Source organism: Eptesicus fuscus, chromosome 2, assembly GCF_027574615.1.
Source record: "Eptesicus fuscus isolate TK198812 chromosome 2, DD_ASM_mEF_20220401, whole genome shotgun sequence".
Lineage (NCBI taxonomy): Eukaryota > Metazoa > Chordata > Mammalia > Chiroptera > Vespertilionidae > Eptesicus > Eptesicus fuscus.
In genome coordinates, this window is record NC_072474.1 from 53,457,684 (window position 1) to 53,471,827 (window position 14,144).

Consider the following 14,144-nt stretch of genomic DNA (forward strand, 5'->3'; position numbering starts at 1 on the left):
TCAGTATAAAGAGCATGTCTTCCAATTTGGTTCTGCCTTAACTCCCATTTCCACCCCCCCAAAAAAAAAAACTCCTCCAAAAATACTGTTCAATTTTAGATCTAAAATCTCAGAGTACATACACATAAATGCTATGGAAATGTCACTGATGCTGTTCTCTGCTCTCCTAGGCCACCCATGGAAGACACTCAGACACTCCTGACCCCTGTGGTGAGCTGTGGGCCTCCAGGAGCCCTGCTGACCCGCCCAGTCATCCTCACTATGCATCACTGCGCAGACCCCAACACCGAGGACTGGAAGATACAGCTCAAGAACCAGGCAGCACAGGGACAGTGGGAGGTGAGCTGCTGTTGGGATAAAGATGGAATTCAGGAGTAATCCATGCAGATAAGCAGGACCAAGCATGGGAAGGCTTTTATTTTTTAAAACAAAACATGGATAGAATTTTATCTTACACTCAAAATGAAAGAGAGAGAACATGGGGTAAGGGGATAAAGAGAAGGGAGAAGTGGGGAGAGAGAGGCAAGGAGAGAGGCAGGAAGGGGGAAAGACAGACAGACTGTTTATTGAATGCTTTATCTGTTGACTGGTAGACACAGAAAATTATGGTCAAGAATGAGCTAGCTCATAGGAAAAGTGCACTTAGGAATCTTACACATTTTAGAATATACATACTGTACCTTGGGAAGGGAAATTTATTTATATACACTTTGATTATAAAGTCAGTGTTTATTAACATACAGTTCACTTTCAAAATGGAAAAGAATCTACAGAAATGAATAAATTATTTTTAATCAATGCCTATTTTCAGACTGATGACAGTTCTGGTCCGGCACTGTTGATAATGCGAAGCAATGGAATCACAAACATCAAGCTTCATTTGTGTGTCCTCGATTCATCAGCTGTTGCCGGTTTTATACCGTAAACATTATCTCTTATGTGTCCCCATAAAAAAATCTAGTGCATAAATTTTCTTTGTTCAAAGCTTAGTCTGGCTTCACCCATTATTTAAATCAGTTAAACCTGAAAAGGAGTGGAAATTAAGTGAGTTATCAGCTGTTAAAATGTGTATACATTTTTGGGGATACTTTGTGTCCCCAGAAATGTATACACACTTTGAGTAATTATAAAGGTAGTGTTTGAACTTCAACTACATTTTTAAACTTCCAGTAGCATGTTAAGATGAATTTCCTTTGTTCAAAGCTTAGTCTTGACTAAAAAGAAAAAAAATAAAGTCAATTGAGCTATCAGCTATTAAAGTGTGCATACATGTTTTGGTGGATATATGTAAATTTTAAATTTACAGGTAAAGAAACATTGCACCTGGCTCAGAAAATGTTAGGCTCTTACAGAAACAGTCTAAGCGCCACTAGAATGAAGCACACCTGTGGCATCTTGCCTCTCTGTGGCTGTTGCCAGCCTAACTTCTTGAGGACAGTGCCTTAAGAAAATCCTGTTCTTGACATCAGAACCCTTCGGTTAGCACCCACAGTTAAGTGCCGGAGGATTTGTTATATTTCCCATGAAGGTTTTATACCTAATACCTTTTTTAAAGTTTGTATATTTTCATTATTATCCCTTGAATAAACAGTGCCTATTGTTTATATGGAAAATAGCCAACTAAAAATTACATTTTAGATTATTCTCAGGAAAACACATTTCAGGAATTTTTTTATCCAAAAACATAACAATTTTTTAAAATCAAATACTTTTAAAAAGCTATCCCTGTATTTTTGTGTAATCATTACAAAGACAAGTATCTAATCTATATGTTACATATTTTGTGATTACATATCATATTTTTCTTTTAGGAAAGAGACATTTGAACAAGCTATATATACATATTCAAGACTGTAATATTTTAGGAAAAAGTCATATTAGACTTAGAAGAGCAGCAGGGCACCCCTGGATTAACGGGAATTTCCTGCTGTGGACATGTTCTTTCAGCCACTGGAGGGGATCACTCCTTGTTAGAGGACCTCCAGTCCAAGACCGAAGTCTAGGAATGTACTCTATGTTGAGTTAAGACCAGACTTAACCAAATCTAACTTTAATTTAATTAAATATTAAATGATTTATCTCAAAAACATTCCAAATTGTACAATTAGTGACCCCAAATTGCACAATTCTCTACACAATTACATTATGTCTGGGTAATTTGAATAATAATAATAATAATAATAATAATAATAATAATTGGAGTAATAATAATAACATCAATGATAATAATAAAAGAAAAGAAAGAGATGTGAAGAGAAGAGGACAGTCCTTATGGAAACAATTAGACTTGGGACAGGGACAGGGACATCTATATTCTTGACCATATCTTCCAGGAGGCTTTCTGTAAGGTGCCATGATTAGATGATGCCCGAGGCTGATGTTCACCCTGCTAGAGAAAGCAGCTTCTTTCCAGGTGTCCTTTTGGGCTGGAATAAACCTGGAGATGCTGAGCTTTTCCCATTCAGTTTGAACTTCATCTCTGGGTATAGGTTCAGTTGAAGAAACGATTTCATGGGTGCTATGAAAAGACAGCTCTTACTGGAGCTCAGCTGATGTTGCAAGGCCTAGCTAATAAATAGCCACCTGAGGGGGCTACTTCTTTCAGATCTTTGTCCAGCCCCAGGGACTCAGTTTATGGTGAAACATTCCTTCACTTTTTGGACAAATAACCATTTGCTCACCATCAGCCAGGGCCACTGAGACACAGTGGGAAGCAAAGTAGATATAATTCCTGCCTCTGTAGAGACAAAGTAGCCTAATGCAGAGGGTGAGTTGTACCTGCACATGTATTTTATTTCTCCCACATGAAATTTTCTTTTAAGTTTGAATTAATAAAAGGACGATTTCACATAAAAATCTAAACTTCCAGTTTCTCTTGAAAAATTAAAGGCTGTAGGCTCAGTAGCCCTAAACTTATGCCAAGCTACAAAGGGCTGCAGCCAAGTGGAGACTCAGCTCTTTAGACAGGCCCATGTCCTGCTTTACCACAGTCTCCACCACTCCTTACTGTCTTCCTATTCCTTGATGCTTTGGGAAGCATGTGGAATTGTGACCCTTGGTTTATGGATTCTATGCTTGCTCTTTCAGATAATTTCTGTTGCCTGTGTCATTTGGACAAATTTAAAATTGTATGGCCCAGTGGTTGAGTGTCAACCTATGAACCAGGAAGTCACGGTTAGATTCCCGGTCAGGGCACATGCCTAGGTTTCCGGCTCCATTCCCAGTAGAGGGCATGTAATAGGCAGCTGATCAATGATTCTCTCTCATCGTTAATGTTTCTAGCCCTCTCTCCCACTCCGTTCCTCTCTCTGAAATCAATGAAAACATATTTTTTTAAAAAAAACTGAGTTACTATTTTCACAAAATTCATCACTTCCACTTATTTTTATTTCTTGCTAAATATTTTCAACATCTAAGGATAGAATATTTAAAGGCTTACATGAAAAATAACACAGAAAATTGTCTTAAAGGCATGGAGTTGTCCATACTGTGCTTTCTGTAGAGTCCAACAGCCCAGATTATTGAGGAAAAGTAGTTGTTTTGCTTTAGAAAGTCATTGGCAGGTGAGTTTGGAAGAACACAGTAGAATGATATTGCGTGATTCCTTAAGTTTTCTAATTATTTTCAAACCCCTAGATTTTTAGGAAAAAGAAGAAAAAATGATTATGCTATAATTGCATTGAAATAAAATAGTACTTTTGGTCTCAAAAATATTTTGGAGATTAAAACATGAAATTCTCATAAACACATAATAAATACAGCTACAATGAAAAAAAAAGATAATTCATGAATTTGTTTTGGAATTTTATGTAGATTCTCAGGTCAAAACATGCTAAATGAATGGCATCTAAATAAAGAATATAAGCAGTGTAAAGGCAAGGGAAGTAAGGGCGATAACAGGACAGATGGAAATAGAGGGATGATAAAGCCTGAGAAAGAAAAGAAAAAAAAAAAAGAGTAGGAAAATTAATAAGAAAGCTCAGGAGAAGAGGTCCTTCGGCCTTTACCACCGTTGGTCTGCATCAGGGTCCTCAGGCTCAGCCACGCCCCTTCCTTCTTGTCCCACAGGATGTGGTGGTGGTGGGAGAGGAAAACTTCACCACCCCCTGCTACATTCAGCTGGATGCAGAAGCCTGCCACCTCCTCACAGAGAACCTCAGCACCTACACCCTGGTCGGCCAGTCCATCACCAAAGGGGCCGCCAAGCGCCTGAAGCTGGCCATCTTCGGGCCACTCTGCTGCTCCTCTCTAGAGTACAGCGTCCGAGTCTACTGTCTGGATGACACCCAAGATGCCCTGAAGGTAAGTGGCTCCTGCCCGACTTGCCCTTTTCACCGTCACACCAAAGGTTGGCTGCGCACACCTAGAGTAAATGTGTGCCCAGTGTGTGAACACAAGTGTTTGGCCTCAAAAGATGCATTTTTTTTTTTTTAAATGAGACATTTCTCTAAGACCAGGCTGGTAAATGAGCTGTTTACACTACACTGATCCCTCCCAAGGGCTACTTTTGTTTACCTTCCTTGATTTTCTTTAATGAAAAATTAAGAAGGTAGAATTTGGCAAGGAGACCTGTGGATGGTAAATAATCTGCTTCCATGTTTATCGCAGCTGTGTTCTTCCTATAAAAGGAATTGGCGTAATTGCTCACACTGTATGTTCCTCTTGTGTGCTACTGCATTTATATGCGTTCCCATTCTTTTTATGAGGAGTGCAAGGGAGAGGCTGAGCATTTGACAACAGGCTGCTGATTTGCAGAATAAATGAGCTTAATACCTGGTGCCATTATTGCCATTCATTGTATCCCATTTGAAGCTGTAAAGGATGTAGTAAGCGCCTTTGGAGAAGTTACAATCTAAAAGGAGGAATAAAAGAAGCATGCCAAGGACTAGGAGACAAGTGAGAGTGTGATAAATACCACAGATAAATGCAAAGTTCTATGGGAGTTCAAGAGAGGGAGGCATCATATTATTTTAAGGAAATATGAGGAGAAGCTAACATTTTATACTGGCCCTAAAGAAAACATGGTTTGACCAGCAATAATGGGGGGAAAAAATACAAGATTTCTAGGTGAAGGGAACAGCATGAAGAAACAGAGGGAGCAGTGAACACAGACTCTGTTGGTGCATATTCGAATGACAGATGGGAGTTTTATTGGGTGAACCTTGACTGCCAGGTAGAGGAGCTGAGATTCAGTTTCTTGAGTTAATGGAGATTCACTGGAGACATTTAAACAGAAGAAAGACATGGTTGGAAATAGATGTTAAAAATATTAGTCTGAAGTCAGTGGAAAGATAGAGTTAAGAAGAAAAGGATGGAAGACCTGGGGTGATGACAGAGGCATGCGAAGGAGAGAATAGGTGAGGAAGGTCGTGTTCAAGTAGCTCTTGCTGGCCTGCTAACTAACACTGAATGCGTGGAGCAAGCCTGCCTCAAGTCACAGTAGCAAACCCAGGTGGTAGGTAGCAGCTTGGGTGTGGATCTGGTGCCTCTGCTTTGGGTGTATTGAGTTTGAGATATGAATTAGATATCAGGAGAAAAATGCCCAAGGCATAGAAATATGGGTGTGGCTCTCTGAACAGAGTAAATCCTGAGATAGAGACTCAGGAACCAATTGTATATTGATAGTTGTCATCCATGGTGATAAAAGGTAATATCCAGGGAGAGAAGAGGGAGAAAATAATAAAAATAATAAACATTACTGAGAACTTGCTATGTGCTGGACAAGTTTCTAAATATTTTTTATTAACCCATGTAATCTTCACAACAGCCCTGTAAGATATCATTATCCCATTTTTAAAAAGTGCAATCCAAGGCACAGAAAGGTTAAGTAAGTTGCTCGAGGTCACACAGCTATTGAGTGTAGAGTACACACCTCACTCCCAGGCATCTGGCTGCGGTCTGGACTCTCCAATCCTAAAGTGGGTTCTCAAAGGGCCACTCCCTTGTCTAAACGAGGCCTGCAGCCCACAGGCAGCGAGTTTGACATGCTTGCCCTAGATCGTAGGGACCAAAGGGAGCCCTGGCATTGCAAGGGAGGATGAATGGAAGCGTTCGAAGGAGCTTCTGAAGGATGAGCACCCAGAGAAGGAAGAGGAGAAGTGGAAGAAAAATGTGTCAAGTAAAGCAATTTTTCTGAAAATCAGGGTATTTCCTTCTGGTGTTTCTATCCAGAGAGTATTTCTGGGTCATGAAGACTGAGTGTGGCAGGTTGGGTCCATGAAGAGAATGAGAGAGTCAGTCACTGGATATATTTTCGATGGTTGAGCCTGTAGGAGTTTCTGATGTTGAATAAATGATGTGAACACACAGCTCAAGTGTAAAGCCTAAGGTTATTTCTTTTATATTCTTTGCAAATGTGATACTTCTAAGGCTCTGTCAGGATAGAAACCATCCTAGGCTTAAATTCTTCTTAGGGAAAAGTGTATTTGTAGAGGAGTCGTGGGATCTGATTAAGGTGAATCTTTTTAATGATTCCAAGAAAAATCGTTGCAGAAGATCTACATCATACTTGAAACATTTGATACACGTATTTTGTATTCACACACATAGTTTTTATACTCAGGCACTCTAGACCTTTCTTCCCAACAGACACACACACATCCATGCAAACAAAATAATAGTCTATAAATAATTTTGATTATTTTAATTAGTGGTCAACACCAAGAAAGACTGATGCACAGGTTTAAGCCATGAAAACAACCCAAGAGCAGTTTGTGTTGTGGTCAGTGCTTTCCAAGTAGACATCTCTAAATTCTCAGCATCTGGGGATCCAGCACTTAGCCTGAAACAAACATGAATAATGGATAAGGCGTCTTACACCTCCTGGCCTTTGAATAGTGCAGAAATACCAAAATGCTAGTTACAGTTGAGCAGTCTAAGTTGGGTAACTTAACAAGGAGAATATTTGTTCAGCCACAACCAAACTGGAATTGGAAACTGGGGGCCGATAAACTCAGAAAAAGGCCCTTCGTTACCTCAGTTCTGCCTTTTCGTCACCCTGCCTGCCCATGTTCCCTACCAGTCTCTCTACCAAATCCCTACTTCTCTATTGTCTGTTATCCATAAACACTGTCTTTTGCAAATACCTCCTCCTTCTTCAGCCCCACCCCACTTCTCACTTATGCTCGTCCTAAATCTGTAGCTCTCTGTCCCACACACAGAGGAATCAGGTGGGGAGCTTTAAAAAAGATTTGCTCCGGGATCCCAACCCAAAAGTTCTGATCTAATTGGTCTGGGTATTGGTTTTGGTTTTTATTTTGGTTTTCAACACTTCCTGGATAATTCCATTGTGCAGCCAAGATTCAGAACTCTTATCCAAAACACTTTCACAGATCTTTTTGGAACTTCAATCCTATTAAGGACAAACTTTCCTACATCCTCAAATCATTCTCTTCCCCATTCCTTTACCTGTTCACATTAACTGCAACATGACATGTCTCACCATCCCTACAGTAAGGACCACACCCTCTAACTAACCGCAGGACCAGGAGGGAAAAGTGCCAATACTCATACCCCATGACCACTTCTGGGGCATCGCTGTATTTCAGGGACTAGTTCTCTGTTCTGTTATTATTTCTTCTGTTACTCTGTTATTCACCACCCATTTTAGTTCCTTGGTGCAGAATACCCTTAATATATAGGGTGGGGCAAAAGTAGGTTTACAGTTGTAATTCGTAAGTAACAATACAAGAGTAAATTCTGTGTTTCCCGTACTCACAACTATAAACTTACTTTTGCCCCACCCTGTATATCCCCACGCTAGTAGAATTGCCTCATGGTGTTTTTTTCTACTCATTTTATTCCCAGAATCCTCTCAAATTCAAAGTCACCACGTAATCACAGTTCCTTTGCCCAAATTTATTCTAGTAGCCTTCATATCATCCCATATTATCTATCCACCAGTGTGGACACAGTGTAGATTTCATCCTCATTACAACCACACCCAGATCTCCATTTATGAAGCTGCTCCTTTCTGACCACAATCACATGACCTTCCATCTCTATACACAAGGTGCAAGCAACTTCCCTTTGTTCGTAAGGAAGAACTCCCTCAACCTCTTGCAGTCTCCTGATCCCCAAAGCCTTATCTACTCACAGCCATATCTACAGGGAACTCACTCCCACCCTGAAATGTCTTACCGTCTGGAACTGCCGCAGGTTTTTCTAATTCCCATAGCTAAAGAGGACCTCCACTGAACGAGCCTTCAGCTTCTACTTCCAGGATGACGAGTTGCTCTGAAAATTCATAAATTGCTAATTGAGTCTATTATAATCTCAAGATATCTTCCCTAAGTTTATGTTTTCCCCTGCTTCTCTGCAATCCTTTCATTTATCATTCATATACATATAGTTTTTTAAAATATGTTTATTGTTTGGTTGTTTTTTTTTAAGAGAGAGAGGAAGGGAGAGGGACAGATAGAGAAAAATATTGATGCCCCCTACCAGGGATCGCCCTGACCAGGAATCAAACCGGCAACCTTTTGGTGCACAGTACGATGCCCAACCAACTGATCCACACAGGCCAGGCCTCATTTATCGCTCCTTGACACATCCGATTTCACAGAGCACTTCTTCTAAGTCTCTCCTGCTCTCTCGAAGTCCCTGATTTTATCACAGCCCCTTTGTGTTTCACAAAGACTCAACTCCTATTGAGCCACCGAGGGATGCTCCCTCAGCTGCTGTCCTTTACCCTGGAAACCTTTCATTTCAGCCTCTTCGCACCTAGTCTGGGCTCTGATGAAAAGGAGCCCCACTTCTTTGTTTGTGCTTTAATTCTCTCCTTCCTCTACCACCTGCACCTCCAGCACAGCAAATGATGCCCCAAAGTGGGTCTCCCCAGACTTGATATTTTCTTATAGTTATTGCTGTGTACTGGGGATTCTTTCTGAATTGCAGAAGCCCTCACAGATGCTGGACTAGGGCAGAGAGGGGAGCCCAGTGGGGCACGCCTTCTCAGGGCTAAGGACCCCACAGTCTGGAGAGCTATTGGAAGGAGATGATGTCTGCAGCTGAACATAGCCAGCATATGTATTTCCACTTATTATCATATGTGCTTATATTGTCCACGTGGATGGGGGTTGCAGGGACAAGACCACAGCATTAGTTTCCAGCAACCCTGCTGCATTCTTTTATCTTCCCACCCACCACTTCCACTTCAGCAGCTTTCATAACAATTTCCTTGAGTTTTGTTAAGCCTGAGGGCAAAAATGATCACCTGAAACTTAAAAGCTGCGATTTAGCAATTTGGAAGCACTGATGTAGAATTAGAATGCCGGCAGTGACTGCTGGAGGAAAAGGCAAGGCTGCTGGGAGACAAATGAATTCTTTCATACGCCTTTCACGTGGGTTGTTGTTTTCCCCTGCTCATGTGCTCGAAGAAGCTGTGAGAGCCATGTGCAAGTTGAGTTCATGGAGAGAGATGAAGATGCTGAGAATCATGAGAGTAGTTTAGAACCAATTCCATAGAGGTCACATCTATTGAAAAGGTTGTATTGGGTGTTACCACAACTTTCCTCTTTCCCTCCTGTTCAGGTGATTAAATTAAGAATATTGGTGTTTTTCATTTCATTATTTGCAAAGACTTAAATCCTAATGATAATAAACCAGAAATTAATAGAGAACAAGGTTATATTTGCAATAAGTTTAAAAACACTCCAGGAGAAATATTCATCTACGTGGAAATAAGTAATTTCTGCCCCCCTTATCCTAATGCTATAATTTATGAGATTTTTTTTCCTATGTTAATAAAGGGGTTTATTCTGAACTCCAAGATTCAGAACCTAAAAGAGGAATTATTTGCATATGAGCTGGGCAGTCTGTGATGGTTATTGAATTTCTGGCAAATGTATATGCCTATGCGACACAAAGAAATGTGTATTAATATAAGCTGGCTTTCTTCATGTAGTCATTTGCCATGAGACTAGTCTTCTTTGCATTGCTTCATTTTTCACACACCCTTCATTAGGCTACAGCTTTGGTATAGTAACTCTGTGAAATATCATATTTTGTTTAAAAATTAGAAAAAAAAGAAAAGAAATACTGAAAATTAAAGAAAGTAGGAAATCCAGTTAAGGATTGTGCGACACACAGTTTTTTGGGCTGAATTTCTAGATAGTCAGGTAGCCTGTAAAAGGAGTTATTGTCATCCTGCAGGTGCTTCCCTCATTAGTGTCCTTCTGATGCCCCCTCTGTGGCAAAACGTGACCCTAATGACCTCGGAACACCTGAGGCCCTGACTCTTCTCCCCCTCAAAAGGCTGGCCTTCTATTGAATTGGCCCCATTAACCATATCTTTTCTTTCCATTTCCTCAAACAGCCTCAAAACTAACCTGATGTAATTTCAGGATCCTGGTCTCGGGGCTTAAATTAATATATGCATACATGTAACACATACATTAGATAACATCAACAAAAAATGCGTTCAAGGTTACAAATGTGTTTTCCCTGCCGAGTGTTGGAAGGATGTGGCGTGAAGGAAAGGTCTGTCAGGCTGGCTGGCTCCACTGGTCCTGCCACTCTCAGCTCTGTGGCTCTCGTCATCTAACTTCACCACTTTGGATAGTCATTTGGTCTGCACCAGGGACCCTTAGAAGATTCAAGGAGACCAAAGTTATTCAATTTCCTGGCACAAGATAGAAACTTGATGATGTTCATTATCCTTAGGTGGGCAGTGATATTATACTGGCGTTTTGGAGACAATGGCTCAGTGAAAACATTAACTCTAATTGCGATCTAACTGTGGGATGACTTTCAGGTTTGGTAGCAGGCTGGCAGGTCAACCGTTCAGAGGCATGGATCATTTTGGTGCCTCCAAATGTACTCACCTTTGTCTTCTCATGAGACTTGGCCCTAGCCCTTGCCCTACTGTATATTCTAGAAATGACCTGCCATCTATACTAATAAAAGCCTAGATGGCCCTCACAAGATGGCCACCCCCATGTCATCACAAGATGGCTGCCACAAGATGGCCGCCACAAGATGGCCAGCAGGGGAGTGCAGTTGTGGGCAGTCAGGCTGGCAGGGGAGCAATTAGGTGTCAATCAGGCCAGCAGGGGAGTGGTTAGGGGGTGATCAGGCTGGCAGGCAGAAGCGGTTAGGGGCAATCAGGCAGGCAGGCAAGTGAGTGGTTAGGAGCTAGCAGCCCCAGATTGTGAGAGGGATGTCCGACTGCTGGTTTAGGCCCGATCCCACAGGGGGATCGGGCCTAAACCGGCAGTCAGACATCCCCCAAGGACTCCCAGATTGGAGAGGGTGCAGGCTGGGCTGAGGGACACCCCCCAGTGCACAAATTTCATGCACTGGGTCTCTAGTTTTGAATAAATTTTTTAAGAGATAGAGAAAAGGGGGAAGATAAAATAGAAGTTGTAGTCGGCAGGCATATCTTCAGTGCTCATGTCACGCAAAGATATCTACACACAGTGCTCTGAACCTGTGAATGTGTCACCTTCCATGGCACTGGGACTTTGCAGGATTCTCCCTAGAGCCTCCAGGAAAGAAGTCTGCCCCACCAACACCTTGGTTTTAGCTCAGTGGGAACCTGTGTCAGACTAACCTGCAGAAAGTAGGGTTATAAATGTGTATTTTTCCAAGGCCCTAAGTGTATGGTGATTTCTTACTGCAGAAACAGAAAATTAATTCAGAAATCCTATCTAATAAAAGAGTAATATTCAAATTGACCATACCTCTGCTACGCCCACAAGCCAATCAGGTGTGAATATGCAAATAAACCCAACCAAGATGGCTACAGCCACAGAGTGCAGGAGGGAGGCTTGGGTTTCCCTGGCAATGGAGGAAGCCAAGCTTTCCGCCTGCCCTTGCCGGCCTCGGCCTCCACTCAATGCTACAAAGTTTCAATGATAGAAGATAAATAAATCCCAACAAAAATGGCGGCAGCCACGGAGCTGGAAAGAGCAGGAGGCTAGGGTTGCCTCCAGCGATGGAGGAAGCCAAGCTTCTGCAGACCTGGCCAGCCTAGGCCTCCACTCCAGGCTACAAAGTTTCAATTATAGAAGATAAATAAATCCCAACAGAAATGGCTGCCTCCACTCAGCGATCAGAAGGCTTGGCTCTGCTCCAGGCTACAAAGTTTCAATTGTAGAGATAAATAAATTCCAGATACCAGGGCCTCTGCTTGGGTGGCCAGGGGGCATGGCTGGCCTGCAAACCACCACAGGCCCCTCGCCCAGGCCGCTCCATGCCCCAAGGGAACCCCCACCCTGATCCGGGACACCCTTCAGGGCAAACCAGCTGGCCCCCACCCATGCACCAGGCTTCTATCCTATCTAATAAAAGAGTAATATGCAGACTGACCATCACTCCAACACACAAGATGGCTGCCCACATGTGGTCAAAGTTCCTGTCCCCATGTGGACACAAAATGGCCACCATAAGATGGCCAGCAGGGGAGGGCAGTTGGGAGGGACCAGGCTTGCAAGGGAGGGCAGTTGGGGGCGATCAAGCCTGCAGGGGAGGGCAGTTAGGGGTGACCAGGCCAGCAGAGGAGGGAAGTTGGGGGTGACTGGGCCTGCAGGGAAGGGCAGTTGGGGGGGACCCAGGCCTGCAGGGGTAAGCAGTTGGGGGGGACCAGGCCTGCATTGGAGGGCAGTTAGGGGTGACCAGGCCTGCAGAGAAGGGCAGTTAGGGGCAATCAGGCTGGCAGGGGAGTGGTTAGGGGGTGATCAGGCTGGCAGGCAGAAGCGGTTAAGGGCAATCAGGAAGGCAGGCAGGCAAGCATTTAGGAGCCAGCAGTCCTGGATTGTGAGAGGGATCGGGCCTAAACGGGCAGTCAGACATCCCTCAAGGGGTCCCAGATTGGAGAGGGTGCATGCTGGGCTGAGGGACCACCCCCCCATGCACAAATTTTATGCACCAGGCCTCTAGTCTAAAAATAATGTGCTAAGGGTAAAAAGAAACACAAGATGACTTCAGAAATCCTAGAGCAACCTAAAAAGTCTTATTCCTGACACATAGATATAAGAATCATCTTTCCTTAGAAGTATGAGCAGAGGTGGACAAGTGACACGGCCACCTCCCTGAGTGCTACCCTTTGGCATTTTTTAAAATATATTTTACTGATTTTCTACAGAGAGGAAGGGAGAGGGATAGAGAGTTAGAAACATAGATGAGAGAGAAACATCAATCAGCTGCCTACTGCACACCTCCTACTGGGGATGTGCCCGCAACCAAGGTACATGCCCTTGACCAGAATCGAACCTGGGACCTTTCAGTCTGCAGGCCGACGCTCTATCCACTGAGCCAAACTGGTTAGGGCCCTTTGGCATTTTGTTGCACAAGCATCACAAGCCACTATGACCAGGACGGCTGGAAGGGGCAGCTCAAACCAAGCATCCGTGGCAGCGGCAGCTGTGGCAGAATCCTGGAAACTGAGTGGCTTGCTGGGAAGTGTTTGCACGTGGTCACAGGAGCCCAGACTTATTATTAAGGTGAAGTATGACAGAAAAACTCAGGGGGAGAGCAGAGCTCCCCAGCGTGAGCACTGGAAGAGTAGCATGGCCAGGCCTGATGCCAGCCGCGGTGACCAGAGCCAGGTGGGGGCGGCCAGGCCAGCTGACAGTCAGATGTTCCAGCAGCCAGCTCTGCAGCCAGAAGCCTGAGGCCAGAGGAGGAGTGGGCATGTGGGGAGCTGACAGCAGCGACCTGGAAAGCTGGCGGGGAACGGGATGGAAGGATGGCACTCTCTCTAGCCTTTGCTTTGGAAGAGTGCAGGCCCATAGCTGTGACAGCGACAGTGGTGCCAGCTTCAGCAGCAAAGACAGAAATCCCTCATCCCTGAACAACAAGGACAGGTTTCAACACAGGATGGAAGAATGAACAGAAGCAAAGCAGGCTCCATAAAATCTGATGGGAGATGTGATTTTTTAAAACACCAGTCAGCACAATTTTTGAAGGTTGGCCTTTTGAGCATGGCACGCCGAACGGGCATGGCACGCTGAACAAACGTTTGCCAGTTTGTTCTTTGTGCCCCCGGAGCTCTGTGTCCATATGGCAGAAGCATGGGGACGGTAGGCAAGGGTCTGGAACGGCCCAACTCGGCCTTTGGTGCTTGGTCCAGAGCCCTGGACAGGGCGTGAGTGTGAGTTCCTTTCCAGGGAGCGGTACAGTCAAACCAAAACAGACCCCCTGGC

General features: G+C 43.6%; 1 protein-coding gene across 1 annotated transcript in view; it reads left to right on the plus strand.

Moving 5' to 3' along the window:
• Positions 1 to 14,144, plus strand: part of UNC5C (unc-5 netrin receptor C) — a 395,871-nt gene that overhangs the window by 362,210 nt on the left and 19,517 nt on the right. The window contains exons 11-12 of the mRNA XM_054723184.1: positions 171 to 339; positions 4,069 to 4,302. Of these exons, the coding sequence (XP_054579159.1) occupies positions 171 to 339; positions 4,069 to 4,302 (403 nt within the window). The remainder of the gene's footprint in view (positions 1 to 170; positions 340 to 4,068; positions 4,303 to 14,144) is intronic.